This window comes from Schistocerca americana, chromosome 6, assembly GCF_021461395.2.
Source record: "Schistocerca americana isolate TAMUIC-IGC-003095 chromosome 6, iqSchAmer2.1, whole genome shotgun sequence".
Taxonomy (NCBI): Eukaryota; Metazoa; Arthropoda; class Insecta; order Orthoptera; family Acrididae; genus Schistocerca; species Schistocerca americana.
This window is the reverse complement of record NC_060124.1, coordinates 77,012,851-77,030,546: the sequence shown is the minus strand read 5'-3', so window position 1 is coordinate 77,030,546 and position 17,696 is coordinate 77,012,851. Positions and strand designations below refer to the sequence as shown.

Here is a 17,696-nt window from a genome sequence, read left to right as displayed (position 1 = left end):
TAAGTTACAGATATAGTGTCATAGTCTACAAGCTCTTTGGAGGTTTATCCTCTTGAGAAATTGAGTAATGGAGTCTGGGAGCGCATTGAACATGTGCCAGTGTCCTGAACTGAACTCTGTGCACAGCCGCCAGGGAATACAGATTTTTTTAGAACACTTTATGAACATGAGGAATCGCTGCATAACTGCCTGCTTGAATTTCTGAAGGGTGACACTAATGCTGAACACAGTATAATCACTGCCATGATTAGAACTCCAACAAGTTTTTGTTCCAGATTTGGATACTGCTGCCTCCCTATATCACAACCACCATCAATACTTCTGCCTTGTGCAGGATTAGGCATGGTACTTCACTCCTGTTCCAGTCCTGTGCTTTCCTCTTTAGTTCCATGTAGCTACCACTTTCCTCCCTGACACTGTTGGTTAGCTGATGTCATCCTCTTCCCATCCTCCTCTTACTGTTTTACTGCCCACTGGAGTAAACACTATCTTCTGTATTGAGCCTAGCCAATTTTTCTTTCTTTTCCTTTGCACCTGAGAGGTTTTTGTTCTCGTCAGTTTAACACCACCTCATTCCTCACCCTGTCTTCTCATTTGTACCCTCTTGCTTTGTCCATACTACATTTCCAGTGCCTCCAGCCTTCTTTCTTCATCTTTTTGCAGAGTCTATGTAACAGACCCATAAAAAGCTATGATTGATGTATGTTGTTTGTTGTTGTTGTCTTCAATCCTGAGAATGGTTTGATGCAGCTCTCCATGCTACTCTATCCTGTGCAAGCTTCTTCATCTCCCAGTACTTACTGCAACCTACATCCTTCTGAATCTGCTTAGTGTATTCATCTCTTGGTCTCCCTCTACGATTTTTACCCTCCACGCTGCCCTCCAATGCTAAATTTGTGATCCCTTGATGCCTCAAAACATGTCCTACCAACCGGTCCCTTCTTCTTGTCAAGTTGTGCCTTAAACTCCTCTTCTCCCCAATTCTATTCAATACCTCCTCATTAGTTATGTGATCTACCCACCTAATCTTCAGCATTCTTCTGTAGCACCACATTTCGAAAGCTTCTATTCTCTTTTTGTCCAAACTATTTATCGTCCATGTTTCACTTCCATACATGGCTACACTCCATACAAATACTTTCAGAAACGACTTCCTGACACTTAAATCTGTACTCGATATTAACAAATTTCTCTTCTTCAGAAATGCTTTCCTTGCCATTGCCAGTCTACATTTTATATCCTCTCTACTTCGACCATCATCCGTTATTTTGCTCCCCAAATAGCAAAACTCCTTTACTACTTTAAGTGTCTCATTTCCTAATACCGAGCGAGGCGGCGCAGTGGTTAGACACTGGACTCGCATTCGGGAGGACGACGGTTCAATCCCGCGTCCGGCCATCCTGATTGAGGTTTTCCGTGATTTCCCTAAATCACTCCAGGCAAATGCCGGGATGGTTGCTCTGAAAGGGCACGGCCTACTTCCTTCCCCATCCTTCCCTAATCTGATGAGACCGATGACAACGCTGTCTGGTCTCCTTCCCCAAAAACAACCAACAACATCATTTCCTAATCTAATTCCCTCAGCATCACCCGACTTAATTCGACTACATTCCATTATCCTCGTTTTGCTTTTGTTGATGTTCATCTTATATCCTCCTTTCAAGACACTGTCCATCCCGTTCAACTGCTCTTCCAAGTCCTTTGCTGTCTCTGACAGAATTACAATGTCATCGGCGAACCTTAAAGTTTTTATTTCTTCTCCATGGACTTTAATAACTACTCCGAATTTTTCTTTTGTTTCCTTTACTGCTTGCTCAATATACAGATTGAATAACATTGGGGACAAGCTACAACCCTGTCTCACTCCCTTCCCAACCGCTGCTTCCCTTTCATGCCCCTCGACTCTTATAACTGCCATCTGGTTTCTGTACAAATTGTAAATAGCCTTTCGCTCCCTGTATTTTACCCCTGCCACCTTTAGAATTTGAAAGAGAGTATTCCAGTCAACATTGTCAAAAACTTTCTCTAAGTCTACAAATGGTAGAAACGTATGTTTGCCTTTCCTTAATCTATTTTCTAAGATAAGTCGTAGGGTCAGTGTTGCCTCACGTGTTCCAACATTTCTACAGAATCCAAATTGATCTTCCCCGAGGTTGGCTTCTACCAGTTTTTCCATTCACCTGTAAAGAATTCGTGTTAGTATTTTGCAGCTGTGACTTATTAAACTGATAGTTCAGTAAATTTCGCATCTGTCGACACCTGCTTTCTTTGGGATTGGAATTATTATATTCTTCTTGAAGTCTGAGGGTATTTCACCTGTCTCATACATCTTGCTCACCAGATGGTAGAGTTTTGTCAGGACTGGCTCTCCCAAGGCCGTCAGTAGTTCCAATGGAATGTTGTCTACTCCCGGGGCCTTGTTTCGACTCAGGTCTTTCAGTGCTCTGTCAAACTCTTCACGCAATTTCATATCTCCCATTTCATCTTCATCTACATCCTCTTCCATTTCCATAACATTGTCCTCAAGTACATCGCCCTTGTATAGACCCTCTATATACTCCTTCCACCTTTCTGCTTTCCCTTCTTTGCTTAGAACTGGGTTTCCATCTGAGCTCTTGATATTCATACAAGTGGCTCTCTTTTCTCCAAAGGTCTCTTTAATTTTCCTGTAGGCAGTATCTATCTTACCCCTAGTGAGACAAGCCTCTACATCCTTACATTTGTCCTCCAGCCATCCCTGCTTAGCCATTTTGCACTTCCTGTCGATCTCATTTTTGAGACGTTTGTATTCCTTTTTGCCTGCTTCATTTACTGCGTTTTTATATTTTCTCCTTTCATCAATTAAATTCAGTATTTCTTCTGTTACCCAAGGATTGCTACTAGCCCTCGTCTTTTTACCTACTTGATCCTCTGCTGCCTTCACTACTTCATCCCTCAGAGCTACCCATTCTTCTTCTACTGTTTTCTTTCGCCCATTCCTGTCAATTGTTCCCTTATGCTCTCCTTGAAACTCTGTACAACCTCTGGTTTAGTTAGTTTATCCAGGTCCCATCTCCATAAATTCCCACCTTTTTGCAGTTTCTTCAGTTTTAATCTACAGTTCATAACCAATGATTGTGGTCAGAGTCCACATCTGCCCCTGGAAATGTCTTGATGTATAGCATTTGCTTAATCTTTTCCTAGATATTTGTTTGGTTGCCTACCTATACCAACTTCCCCTTTGTTGAATGCTTCCTTGGTTATCACTAGTCTCAAATTTATGCCTGTGTCAATTTATTATCCCTGTTATAATACTTCCCAAATATTTGACTTTTTCATTCTGGTCTAGTCGCCAAACTATGATGAATTTGTTCATCTCCCCTTTTCCTACAAGTATAAAGATTTTAATCTTTTTTGTATTTATTTTCATTCTAAAATCTTATCATTTGATCTTAAGCTCTTCCACTGTGTCATTAGGTACCTTCTTAGTTTGTACTAACATGACCATGTTGAAAGCAAACTTTATACAATCCACCCTTTTGCGTTCTACACACACTCCTTTCATTCCATCACATCCTTGTATGATCTCTTCCATGCAGATATTAAACATTGTAGGTGAAAGGCAACATCTCTGCCTTCCTACTCTTTCTGTTTGTATTCACTCCTTAGTTCTCCACTAATTCTGGCTCTGGCTTTTGCTCAAGATATAACCCAGTTTCCTTTCTGTCTGGTTGATACCACAGTTTATTACCGAATCTGGCACTTTTTTGAAATCTTTAAAAACATCTTAAATGTTCCTACTACGACAGTTGTCCAGAAAGTAATGCACTGCATTTTTTCTCAGCCGAAAACAATGCTACAAATGCAAAATCTTACGTATGTCTTATTTGAGGTCTTCTGAGTGAGTGTACCAAGTTTCCGTCAATTGCAACAGATAGTGTAGCTGCAAGACAGTTTCAAAAAGGTGTCTGTATGTGATGTACTTTACAAGCAACATGCCGTCTTTGAATTTATCACTGCAGAGAAAGAAACTGTGGGGAATATACAAAAACACTTGTGCGAAGTCTATGGAGTATCTGCTGTCGACAGAAGTACAGTCAGTCACTGGGCACGGAAGGTGAGGTCATCAGAGGGCGGTTCGGTGGAGCTCCACGATTTGCAGCGGTTGGGGAGACCATTCACAGCTGTCACACCTGACATTTGCAGTGAGCTGATGTTGTCATTCGCCATTAATGGATGCCATTCTTGGAAGACATTTGGAGGACGATGAGGGAGTGATTCACACAGTGGCTCTTACACCAGGACTAGGATTGGTACTGACAGGGCATACACGCCATTGTTTCGCGCTAGAGGATGGCCATAGAATGGGATTGAGATTACACGGAAAAATGGTGTTATGTATAGATAAAACACCAGTTTTCATGTGTGTGATTCCCATTTTGTTCAATAAAAATTGTTGAAGGAAAAAAATAGGTGCATTACTTTCCAGGCAACCCTCGTATTTTCAGTGTATCTCTACACTAGGACTTGTAGTAAGTCCACAGCATTTTTCATGCCTCCCTCTCCCGTGTCTGAACACATACTGCTTTTCTCCCATGTTGCTGTTCAGCTCACTTTACATCTTTGTATTCATGACTCTCAGTGAAATCTTGGCTGTATATGATATCAGAATTGGAAGTCCTATGTTCCTCACATTATCTTGTGCTGTTTTTCTTTTAAAGAAGTGCTAAGATCGATTCCAAGAATTTGTTAATCCACTCTCCCTTTGAGTATATTTTGTCCTATTTTCCCAATAGTTCTACCTTCCCTTCTCCATCTAAGGTTTTTAATATTTCTGTTAGCAGCTCATCAATTCCTGTGAGCTTTCCATTTACTATTAGTGCAAGCTCTTCCTTAAATTCACTCTTTAGAATAGTGTAGCCCTTCTCTGATTTATTCACTGTGTTTTGCTACTTCAACTTCAAATTTGTTCTGTCTGCTGTCTTCTTCCCCTGTTCATATAAAATAATTGTGTTCTTTCCACCTCTCCTTTGCATGGGGTTCATTAACTGTCTTAATGATGACCCTCAGTTTTTATCTCCATGACACTCTTTCATCCCCTCTTCTCTCCTGTCAATCCTATTGTTTCTTTATAGATTAAGTCATTCTCTCTCTCTCTCTCTCTCTCTCTCTCTCTCTCTCTCTCTCTCTCTCTCTCTCTGTGTGTGTGTGTGTGTGTGTGTGTGTGTGTGTGTGTGTGTGTGTGTGTGTGTTTTCCTCCCTCTCCTTGCCCCTCCTTCTCACCCCCCTCCCCAAATCAGTGGATGTTATTACATTTCTTCTCAGACCACTTATGTCTTGCTTGATCCTTCTCTCTAATTTTTACCATTCTTTTCATTGCGTCTGTCTGTGACTCAGTGCCTCCTCTGTGTGAGGAGTAGCTATCTATTCTTTTCATAATATTATTTTTATTCCAGCTGGACTTCTACTGTTTCAAGGGTTTATCTTTCTCAAACCCATGCTGTTGACATCATTGTAATTGATGTGCTCTGTATGTGAGATACAGTCACATGTTATGTTCATAAGGAACATCTCGCAGGGGTGATGCTCTCCATATGTGAGATACAATCACATGTTACGTTCACAAGGAACACCTCATAGGGGACTGAGATACTCTAACCCACACCTACACATCATGGGCTAGCTGGTGCCCAATATATTGTGCTGGCACTCTCAGCATGAATGCTACAGTATTTGAACTGTTGCTGCCATTGTGACCAATTTTTAAGATTGCTGCCATTGTGACCAATTTTTAAGATTATTTACTCATCTTTATAAGGTATTCACTTGAATTTTTTTACAGCATTCTTTATTTGTCATTTTGTAGCTCATGGCACATTCATTGGATCACTTCGTTTGGAGCCACATAAGCCTACACAATTACCAATAGACAGTGTATTCCATTTTGGGGCTTCAACACGGAATTACATCATTCGTGAACGACCACAAACAGGTTCAAGACCAATCATTGAGGAACTAGAAAAATCTTCAGAAGAAGCTGAAGGTGGCCTCTTGGGTTTGCCAGAGACGGAAACAGAACTGGATGTAAGTTAAGTGACTGGTGTAGTTTGTTATGGGATAGTAAGGTTGCATCTCAAACTTATGGCTCTGTTAAACATATTGCCTGATTTTCCAGAATCTTACAGAGTTTAATACTGCACACAATCGCCGAATATCTATGCTGGGGATTCCTGATGAAGAAATTCGCCCCACAACGAGGAAAAGAAAGAAGAAATTACTGACTTTTAGTGAAGAAGAGGAAGTAATAAATCCTGAAGATGTTGATCCATCTGTTGGTCGTTTTAGGAATATGATTCACACGACTATAATACCAACAAAGGTATTTAACAGAGTCCTAGACAAGCAGTATGAAAATTTGTGGTTGACTTTAATTCATGCACATTCTAAATGTTTGAGGTATGTGAAGTCTATTTGTATAGACTTCTTTTCCTAATCCTTTTAAGATTTATTTTTGACATTGTGTATCTTTGTCCCAAATTTAATACCTAAAGCAAGGAAATAAATTTATGCTTAACTTTGCCACACAGCTTATTTTGGCTTATTGTATAATAACTGTTTTGAATAATGTCTGTCAATTTTGTGTTTAATAAGAATGTTTCTTTATACAAACTGATCAGGTGGTGTTTTAATAGTTTCAAACATTGTTTCACATCTTCAGAGTACTACTTATTTATTGCAAATTAATATATTCTATTTCAGCGTCAGAGAATTGATGGTGTTGGACCAACAAGTGGTCTCACAAACAGTTCAGATGATCGCCTGAACCTCATGAAACACTTACATCCTTCTGCAATGATGCCACATCTGTATCACGATTTGCCACCTGAAGGGTCTCACCCGGTTGGTGCTGGAACACCAACATCACCCACAGGTAAACACTTCTTTAAGAATGGTTTCAGTGTTTCCTGTAAGCTCTTAGGCACAATTTCCCCTCATTGGAGGTTATGAATAAATGAATCTGCTTCATTTATAAGGCCTGAAAGTTAACAGAACCCAATTTTAGGAACTGGCTGTAAATGTGACAGCACAATTGAGGAAGATAAGTTGGTTTCAGCAAAATCTTTTGGTGTATTGAAAAATGAGGCTTATCTCATGGTAAACTTGTTTTCCTGGTTGATCGTTTTAGAATTCTTGTGGTTACAACCCCTCAGACAGTTTTAATTTCCTGTTGTTGGACTGAACAATAGAGAAACGTTAACAAAATGAGAACTTTTTTAGTAAAAATAGAACCTGTAGGTGAAGTAATAAAGATGTGACGTCAAATTTAAGTTGTTATTATGAATGTGGATTTTATATACCAATCCAGATGCAGCAGTCATGAGACAAAAGAAATGAAATTACATACGCTGGAGAGAAGAATTTCTTTCTGTATAGAGAATCCTTCATGGAAGCCAAACTGAGGATGTGTTTAAAGGTTATTTTCAGGAAAGTTGTTCATTATTGCTTCAAGGTACCTTCGTTATATTGGAGGAATGAAAGAGATTGGGCTATAATTACAGTTCCTTTACTTATTCAACTTTTATAAATGGGTATTACTGCTTGTGATATTATAGTATAGTTTAGAATAAATAGAGCTCAGGGTGGTGTGTGGCTGCTTGGTTTTATTTGATTTGATTTTTAGTGGTAGCCACATGCAGAGCCCCTAAAATTACTTTCATGAGTTCTCAGGTATTTGGAAAGTGTTTTATATTCAGTAAAGGGCAAGTGACAATTGCATAAACTTCATAGTGACTAATTTTATTGTGTTTTTTATCTCAAACTAAAATCTTGAGCTGTGCTATTGGAAAACTGTTAACAGAGTTCACAAAAATTTAATGCTTTTGTGCCTCAAAATGTTTAAAAACACCTGTGTAACATTAACCATTTCATGAAATAGTCTGGTTACACTTGCATCCCTCGTTCCCTCGGCAGATGGGGCCCTCTCATCTCAGGGTCTAAGTACCTGCCCTTCCTTTGTTACTTTCCCCATGTATCCCTCTCTCATTGCTGAGGATGGAACTGTTAGTTCTGAAAGCTAGGATAGTATATGTACTACTCATACTTTTATATTTTTATCAAAAGTATTTCCTGTTGTTAAAATATTAAGTCTGTCAGTTAGCTTGAATGTGGAAAGTACAAGTCTGGTAAACTCCAAGAAATTATTCAAGTCCAGTAGTGAAATTATGTCACAAGTTCTAAGTTTAGCCTCATTACTCGCTAAGTCTATTTTCCGACTGTAAGTGACGCAACATATTACTAAGTCATGTGAACATAGATCATAAAATACTTCAAAATTGTGAAACTAGCAGTCTGTTGACAAAAATTACAGGTTCCACTTCCGTGGTATGGTTGACCTGCTGACCAGACTGTCCATGATCTCACCTTCACCATGACCGACCACATATGTACTCGGCTACCTCCTCATTCTCCTCACCATTTTCCAATGATTGCTCATCCAAATGTTTAATCATTATTGACATAACTTTAATGGTTCTTGCGTCATCGGTTATGTACTTCCAAGCAGGTTATAGGCATCTTATAAGACAGAATTGCAAGGAAAGTCCTATGAACAAATAGAAAATACACGTAAGTATTACTGTTACAGTGCATGTGAGATATCAGACCAGACTTTTTTAATCAGCTTTTAGCTTTTGTGCATAGAATTGTTCTGTGAAAAATATTTCTTCAGGTATTTACTAATTACTTATTGTTAATTACTATTTGGTTGTTTTTGCAAAGTAAACTATGAAATACAATAGCTGGCAGAATGAAATTCCACTCTGCAGTGGAGTGTGCACTGATATGAAACTTGTTGGCAGATTAAAACTGTGTGCCGGACTGAGACTCAAACTCGCTAACTTTGACTTAATTGTGGGCATGTGCTCTACCATCTGAGCTACCGAAGCACAACTCACGACCCGTCCTCATAGCTTTAATTCTGCCAGTACCTCGTCTCCTGCCTTCCAAACTTCACAGGAGCTCTGCTGCAGACCTTTCAGAACTAGGCTATATCATAGCTATTGAAGCATTAAATTATGTTTACTTATGTTTATTTGTTCTCTCCTGAATTTGCATGTCAATAATATGAAATTATCACTCATTGGCTTTTCTTGTCCTCCTCCTAATGATACCTCATTGTATTTACAGTCTAATGTTATCTGACTTAAGCCTTAGATATACAGTGTGTCACACATACAGCACATCTTGTGTAATGAGCAAGTGTATATCAAAAGTTACACTAATGGGAAAAGGAAGTGATGTATTTGTCGCAGTAATCAAGAAAATCAAATCCACTGAGATTGAAATTGAAGGAGGGAACTTACTTCGTGTAAAACATTTAAAGCAACAGTGACTACTGCATAGTCATATAAACGGGTGCTGTATGAAATCCGTTTGGCTGTCAAAAGAACAATGTGTGAAGTTTTTAGTCATCACCATAGCAGTCTCTACCAAAAGACTCTTGCAACAAGGAAACAAATTCTGCTCGTTTGTGAAGGCTGTATCAAAGCTAATGACACGGGAACTGAAATTAAGTGTACCAAAGTAAAAGCAGAAATGGTGAACTCTGTTTTAAAATTTTACCTTGCAAAGGAAAATCTTGGAGTACTGCTCTAGTTTAATTCTCACACCACTGTAAAGGTCCCTAAACACAGAAGGATTTTTATGATGGTTTTTTTAATAAAAGCGAAAGGTACAGGCAATTTTTGTCCTATTTGGTGGTTCTGTGGCAAAGAATACTTCGTGTACTAGTGTCACTTCACCCCTTTCATGTTCCAGTCATGAATGGTTCAGGGGAAGAAAGAATACTGATAAGCCTCTGCGTGAGTTCGAATCTGTCTAATTTTATCTTCATGATCTTTTCGCAAGATATATGTAGGAGGAAGCTATTGGTTCCCTCTTCTAGGAATGTATGGTCTTGGAACTTTAACAATACACCACATTCTGATGCAGAACACCTCCCTTGCAGTGTCTGTCGCTGGAGTTGGCTGAGCATCTCCAAGACGCTTTTGTGCTTACTAAATGAACCTGTAACGAAATACGCTGCTGTTCTTTGGATATTCTCTATTTCCTGTATCAGTCCTATCTGGTAAGGATCCCCTTTTGATGAAAAATATTCAAGTATTGGTTGAATATGTTTTGTAAACTACCTCCTTTGTGGGTGGGCTTCGTTTCCCGAGGATTTTCCTCATTGTTACAGTGGTTTATGTTGAGGGCCCATAACCATTCCTTACACCAAGTGTCGATCCTGTGCGGCTCTTCCTTTCTTTAGATACAGACTTACAGTGTTGTGTCTTCTCTGTATGAAGCAGCATCGTCTGCGAGAAGCCTCATAGGACTTCTGGAAACCAATCGTGAGAGACATCTTCAATCTCTATCATTAGTTGTACATATCCTGCTGACTGAAAGCAAAGCTTAATTTGACTGATGTCCAAAAATGGTAATTCTAGCAAATGCTTGCTGTTATTTTTATTGTCCAACAAAGAACTAATATCTCTTACATTGTCATCACTATTCTTCCTTGTCTCATCCCTGTTTATTCCTGATCACTTCCTACATCTCATCCGTTGACCTTATTCTATTACTTTTTGTGCTTCCTCTGAACAGTCAACTTTGTCTTCACATTGATTTCTTCTGTATTCCTGCCACTCACTTCTGTTAGATGTAATTTCTCACATTTGACAACAGAATACTGAGAAAATTGCTTAAGGCAATGTTAATATGACTGATAGTAGCTATTGGGTGGACTGAGTAGCTCAGTAGTTGCTATTGCCAGCACAAAGCCCACTTATAGGTGAAGGGTATAGGAAGTAGCCAGGAAACCTTTGTGGTTTGTGGTTGACAGAAGCAGTTGTAAATTGGACCTTCCACCTTTCAAGGTGGCTGCTGTCAGTTGTCGATTGTAAAAAGATCTTCTGGGAAAAACTCCATTATTCTACCCACTAAGGCCATGCATTAATTTTAATCTGCACACAAGAACGGGATCAAATGTAACCAAATCAGCTACATCATAACACACAGTATTAATTCTGTACTAAAAATAGGAAAAGTCAAGAATATTGTGGATAAATTAAATTAAAAAAAATTGAGAAGAGGATAGGAGTAGGTGACAAGGCCAATGGAAGGGCCATTCGAATCTCAAGAATAAAGAATTTATGGCAGTAAAATTGGGATAAGGTCATGAAACAGTACCCCAATTTGAAATGTGATTCATAGTAAATTTCAAAATAATAGATCCTATAAAAAATTTTAAAGTACCTCCCCAAGAGTTGCAGCTTTGATCTTAAAAACAATAAAAAAAATTGTGTTCTTGTTGTAGTTATCTTCAGTCTGAAGACTGTTGTGATGCAGCTCTCCATACTGTAATCCATTTAAAATTACTTGATAGTTGATGTCTGTCACATGGCGCTACAGTGTTGCCTCATAGGCTATCGTTCAGTTAAAGCCGATATGCAAACATGGCGGGTCACTTCACAAGTGCTGAAATGCTGTTTATGTAATCTGGAGCCATGTTGGAAGTTGCTGCTTTCAGGTATGGTGGGAACACAAAATGCTCTGTCCACAGGTGATTTTAAATGACCAATGACTGAACTGCAGCAGACAATGCATTTTGTAACCTTGAATTTACACTCATGTCTAAACCTAACCACAACCTCTTGATCTGCAATGTATCCAGCTGTCTCTTGGCCGCAGTTTGTCTGTGGCCATTCAAGTGGACAGACAGCTTGTTTGTTTCCATGCCCAGGTAGAAAGCAGCAAAGTGGTTGCAGGTTAGTTTGTAGTTCACGTGACTGATTTCACAGGTAGCCCAGCCTTTGATGGAGTAGGTGATGCTTCTGATCATACTGGAGTAGATGGACAACTAAAAGAATTGGTACCAGGTGTCAAAAAGTAAGCTGTAAACCTAGCACCCTTAAACCCCACATGGAATTCAGACTGTAGTAAAATTCATGAAGAATTGCATGGTTAGAATACAGAACCACAAAACAGAATAAATTGTCGTAGCTTTGTTGGGAAAGCTCCAAACCCTAATAGAAAGCGCTGAAGCTCAAATAGTTATAGGTATAGAAAGCTGGCTAAAGCCGGAAATAAGTTCAGCAGAAATTTTTTCAAACTATCTAACAGTGTTCAGAAAGGATAGATTAAATACAATTGGTGGTGGAGTATTTGTTGCTGTCAGAAGTAGTTTGCGTTCTAGTGAAATTGAAGTAGAAAGTTCCTGCGAAATAGTGTGGGTAGAAGTTATACTTGACAATTGGACTAAACTATTAAATGGGTTGTTTTACTGACCTCCCGACTCGGAAGATGTAGTTGCTGAACAGTTCATAGAAAACTTCGAGTCTCATTTCAAATGGGTACCCCATTCATACAATTATAGTCGGTGCTGACTTTAATCTACCGTGTAAAAATTATATGTTTAAAGCCAGCGGCAGGTATAAAATGTCATCCGAAATTGTACTGAATGCTTTTTCTGAAAATTATTTTGAACAGTTAGTTCATGTGCCCACTCGAAGCGTAAATGGTTGCGAAAGCATACTTCACCTCTTAGCAACACGTAATTGTGGACAAATAGTGAGTATTGTGACGAATACAGGGATTAGCGACCACAAGGCAAGTAGCTGCTAGGCTGAACACTGTAACTCCTACAACCATCAAAAAGAAACGCGAAGTATATCTATTTAAAAAAAAACTGATAAAAATGCTCTTAACGCCTTTTTAAGAGACAGTCTGCAATCCTTTAGATCTGATCATGTAAGCATAGAAAAGTTGTGGAATGATTTCAAAGAGATAGTATCAACAGCAATTGAGAGATATATACCACATAAATTAATAAGTGATGGTACTGATCCCCCATGGTACACTAAACAGGTCAGATCACTGTTGCAGAAGCAGCGAAAAAATCATGCCAAATTTAAAATAACGCAAAATCCCCAAGACTGGAAAAATTTTGCAGAAGTTCGAAATATAATGCATACTTCAATGTGAGATGCTTTCAGTAATTTCCACAATGAAACTCTGTCTCGGAATCTGGCAGAAAACCCAAAGAGATTCTGGTCATACATAAAGCACACCAGTGGCAAGACGCAATCAATACTTTCACTGTGCGATAACAACAGTGAAGTCACTGATGACAGTGTGACTAAAACAGAGTTTCCAGAATGAGATTTTCACTCTGCAGCGGAGTGTGCGCTGATATGAAACTTCCTGGCAGATTAAAACTGTGTGCCCGACCGAGACTCGAACTCGGTCCCGAGTTCGAGTCTCGGTCGGGCACACAGTTTTAATCTGCCAGGAAGTTTAAAACAGAGTTATTAAACATGATTTTCCAAAACTCCTTCACCAAAGAAGATGAAGTAAATATTCCTGAATTCCAATCAAAAACAACTGCCAAGATGAGAAACGTAGAAATAGATATCCTCGGTGTCGCAAAGCAGCTTAAATCACTTAATAAAGACAAGGCTTCTGGTCCAGACGGTACCCCAGTCAGGTTCCTTTCAGAGTATGCAGATGCAATAACTCCATATTTAGCAATTATATACAACAGCTCGCTCACAGAAAGTTCCATACCTACAGACTGGAAAATTGATCGTCACATCAATACCCAAAAACAGAAATAGGAGTAATCCGCTGGAATACAGGCCCATATCACATCAATCTGCAGTAGGGATTTGGAACATATACTGTATTCGAACATTGTGAAGTACCTCGAAGACAACGATTTATTGACTCATAGCACGGATTAAGAAAATATCATTCTTGCGGAACACAATTAGCTCTTTATACTCATGAAGTAATGAGTGCTACTGACAGGGGATGTCAAATTGATTCCATATTTTTAGATTTCCACAAGGCCAGTTGTGCGACTGGATTTGTGGTTTCCTGTCAGAAAGTTCACAGTTCATAGTAATAGACAGAAAGTCATCACGTAAAACAGAAGTAATATCTGGCGTTCCCCAGGGAAGTGTTATAGGCCTTCTATTGTACCTAATCTATATTAACGACATAGGAGACAATCTCAGTAGCCGCCTCAGATTGTTTGCAGATGATGCTGTCATTTACCGTCTTGTAAAGTCGTCAGATGACCAAAACGAATTGCAAAATGATTTAGGTAAGATATCTGTATGATGCGAAAAGTGGCAATTGACCCTCAATAATAAAGAAAAACGCGAAGTTATTCACATGAGTACTGAAAGAAATCTGCTAAATTTCGATTACGCTGTAAGTCACATAAATCTGAAGGCTGTAATTTCAACAAAATACTTCAGGATTACAATTACAAATACCCTAAATTGGAACGATCACATAGATAATGTTGTGGGTAGAGCCAACCAAAGACTGTGATTCACTGGCAGAACACTTAGGAGGTGCAACCGGTCTACTAAAGAGAGTGCTTACACCACACTTGTCCGCCCTATTCTGGAGTATTGCTCTGCAGTGTGGGATCCACATCAGATGGGACTGACGGATGACATCAGAAAAGTACAAAGAAGGGCAGCTCGTTTTGTATTATTGCAAAGTAGTGGAGATAGTGTCACAGACATGATATGTGAATTGGAGTGGCAATCATTAGAACAAAGGCTTTTTCATTGTGATGGGATCTTCTCATGAAATTTGAATCACCAGTTTTCTCCTCTGATTGTGAAAACATTTTGTTGGGGAGAAATGATCATCATCATAAAATAGAGAGATCAGGGCTCATACAGAAAAATTTTAAGTGCTTGTCTTTCGTGAGTGCCGTTTGAGAGTGGAACGGTAGAGAGACCGCTTGAAGGTGGTTCATTGAACGCTCTGTCAGGCACTTTATTGTGAATAGCAGAGTAATCACGTAGATGTAGGTGTAGAAGGAAAAAAAATAAAAAATGAAAATCTCTGAAGTTTGCCAGTGACACCATATTTCTGTTAGATGACAAAGAACTTGGAAGAGCAGTTGAATGGAATGAATAGTGTCTTGAAAGGGGGTTATAAGATGGGTATCAACAAAAGTAAAACAAGTGTATTAGAACATAGTTGAATTAAATGAAGAGCTTTTGTGGGAATTAGATGCTTAGACATTAAAAACAATAGGTGAGTTGTGTTATTTCAGCAGCGGAATAATTGATGAAGCCAAAGTAGAGAGGATATATAATGCAAACTGGAAAAAATTGGAAAAGTGAAATTTATTAACATAGAATATACATTTAAATATGGTAGGAAGTTTTTTCAGAAGGTGTCTTGCTTGTAACCTATTACAGAAGTAAAATGTGGGTAAATAAACAGTTCAGATATGAGGAGAATAAAAACTTTAGAAGTATATTGCTACAGGAGAATGCTGAATATTAGATTGGCAGACCACATAACTAGTGGAGCAGTATTGAATCAAATTGGGGAGACAATAGTTGACTAAAAGAAGGGATAAGTCGATAGAATAATCCGGAGGCATCAAGGAATCATCAGTTCAGTATTGGAGGGAAGCGTGAGGGATAAAACTTGTAGAAGGAAACCAAGGCTTGACTGCTATCAGCAGGTTCAAATGGATGTAGGTCACTGTAGTTAAGCAGAGATTAAGAGGCTTACCCAGGATACACCAGAGTGGAAAGCTGTAACAGACTAATCTTTGGACTCAAACCGTGGCAAGGAACAACAAGAAAAACAATAAGTGTTTTGATACTCCGCAAAATAGTGATATCAGTGTTAATCAAGTGTGGCATCAAATTTCCACTGATGTTGCACCTGCATTCCACTGAACTGATACTGAGAAATTGAGTGCTTTTTGGACATTTTGTATCTCACATTCCTTTACAGCTCCTTACAGCTTTGCGACTTTGCATAGAATTTAAATTAGCTTGTTTCTTGTTACCTCCAATTTTGTAGTTTATTTCCTTTCTTCTCCCTCTCCCTCTCCCTCTCCCTCTCCATCTCCATCTCCATCTCCCTCCCCCTGTGCTTATTTACACCTATGCATGTTTGTGTTGTTAACACAATGTTTTTACACTTTGTTTTGCAGGTACAGGTAACAGTGCAAATACTCCACTGTTGTTTTCGTCGGCACTGGCATCGCGCTTGGGCTTGGCCTTACCGAACCCTGCTCCAGAAGTGGAGATGGCGCCACCCCCGCTTCCACCTGCTGTGCTACCTGGTCAGCCAGCTGTCGGTGCTTCTGTCGACCTTAGCCACGAACCTAAGAAGAAGAAATATGCTAAAGAAGCATGGCCTGGCAAGAAGCCTGTTCCAACACTCCTTGTGTGACACCAGCATCTTTTTGTTCTTGTGTCATATACACTCTGGATTCCAGCCAACTGGAAGGACTCCGTACACTGAATGTATGCAAGAATTACATAATCACTGTGAAATTTTGTTTTGTTAGACGCCACCAGTGTAGCATCAGGAATTCAAATTTGTGTATTGTTCATTAACTTCATTAACAACATAATTTTGTTGTTCATGGATTGTTGTAATGTGTTTTGTATGCAGCTGTAGTATGTTTCATATAGAGCTCGCAATTTCCAATGACTTTGGTTTTTTCCCTGCATGAGCTCATGTACGGTTCTCATTGCTTTTCTGCTTAGTACATTTGGTTTCGGGACTTGTTCATGACTACATGGATTATCTGGACAGTGTGCATGATAGTGTTTGTATACAGTACTGTGCATTGTTCATATTCTGTAAATACAAATACTGACTTTGTGTTGAAGCCTATTATATAGGATACCCTTCGTTATAAGACTTTCTGCCTGCTGAGTTCTGTGAGTGTCAGTATGTTATGAATACTATTAAATACACTGAAAAGAGCAATATTGAATGTACAGTTGGCTGCGAATTGGGTCTGTATAGGAGATGAAAAGAGAACTATATGTGAGAATGCACAAATCCATTTCTGGGTCATCAGAGTTGCCTTAATTCTCGGGTTCATATCTTCAATCATGAGCAGTTTTTTCTTAACACAGTTATTTGTCAAAACAGCTATCAGAATTGGTCTGTTAATTACAAATGAAGATCTGTTTGAGTTTTGATGTATTCTGACATAACTGTCTGTTGTCTTTGAAAGTGATTTTTAAATTTATTTGTGCAGCTTTTGCCTTATTTGTAGTAGAAATGCATTTATAGCTAGAGCAACTATTTTTGTCAGTAAGAACGTTTCTCTACAACTAAGCAATAAAGTACTTGTACAGACTGCACAGTATTTGGATTATGCAAGTTTTAATTTGATTGAATTCAAACATACAAGTTGCTATCTAAAATTTTCGGGACTGGTGCTGCCATCTGTTGAAAACCTTACCTTTGGACTAATGGTCACCATCACCCTCAAAGTAGGTCCCATCCGCACGTACACACAAGTCCCAGCACTTATGTCACAGGTCAAACATTTTCTGGAAGTCCTGTTCTTTGAGGGTGTTTGTCACTACCAGCAATGCTTCTTGAATCCTCTCTAGAGTGTCGAACTGACGGCCTTTCAACTTGAGTTTCAGTTTTGGAAATAGCGCAAAGTCGCAAGGTGCCAAATCTGGCGAGTATGGTGGGTGGGGTACAATCGCCATGTTGTATTTTGCCAAAAAGGTCCTGGTGAGCAAGGACGTGTGACAGGGTGCATTGTCGTGATACAGCAACCAGTTCCCTTGACGCCAAAGTTCGGGCCGTCATCGCCGCATGTTTTCACGGAACCATCGCAAAATGTCTCACTAGTACGCGGAATTAACTGTTTG

At 39.2% G+C, this 17,696-nt stretch overlaps 1 protein-coding gene across 1 annotated transcript in view; it reads left to right on the top strand.

The window, feature by feature from the left end:
• Positions 1-17,176, top strand: part of LOC124619464 (nuclear inhibitor of protein phosphatase 1) — an 80,286-nt gene extending 63,110 nt beyond the window's left edge. Inside the window, exons 4-7 of the mRNA XM_047145863.1 lie at positions 5,846-6,063; positions 6,155-6,358; positions 6,739-6,910; positions 16,001-17,176. Of these exons, the coding sequence (XP_047001819.1) occupies positions 5,846-6,063; positions 6,155-6,358; positions 6,739-6,910; positions 16,001-16,242 (836 nt within the window). The 3' untranslated portion in view covers positions 16,243-17,176. The remainder of the gene's footprint in view (positions 1-5,845; positions 6,064-6,154; positions 6,359-6,738; positions 6,911-16,000) is intronic.
• Positions 17,177-17,696: the final 520 nt, after the last annotated feature.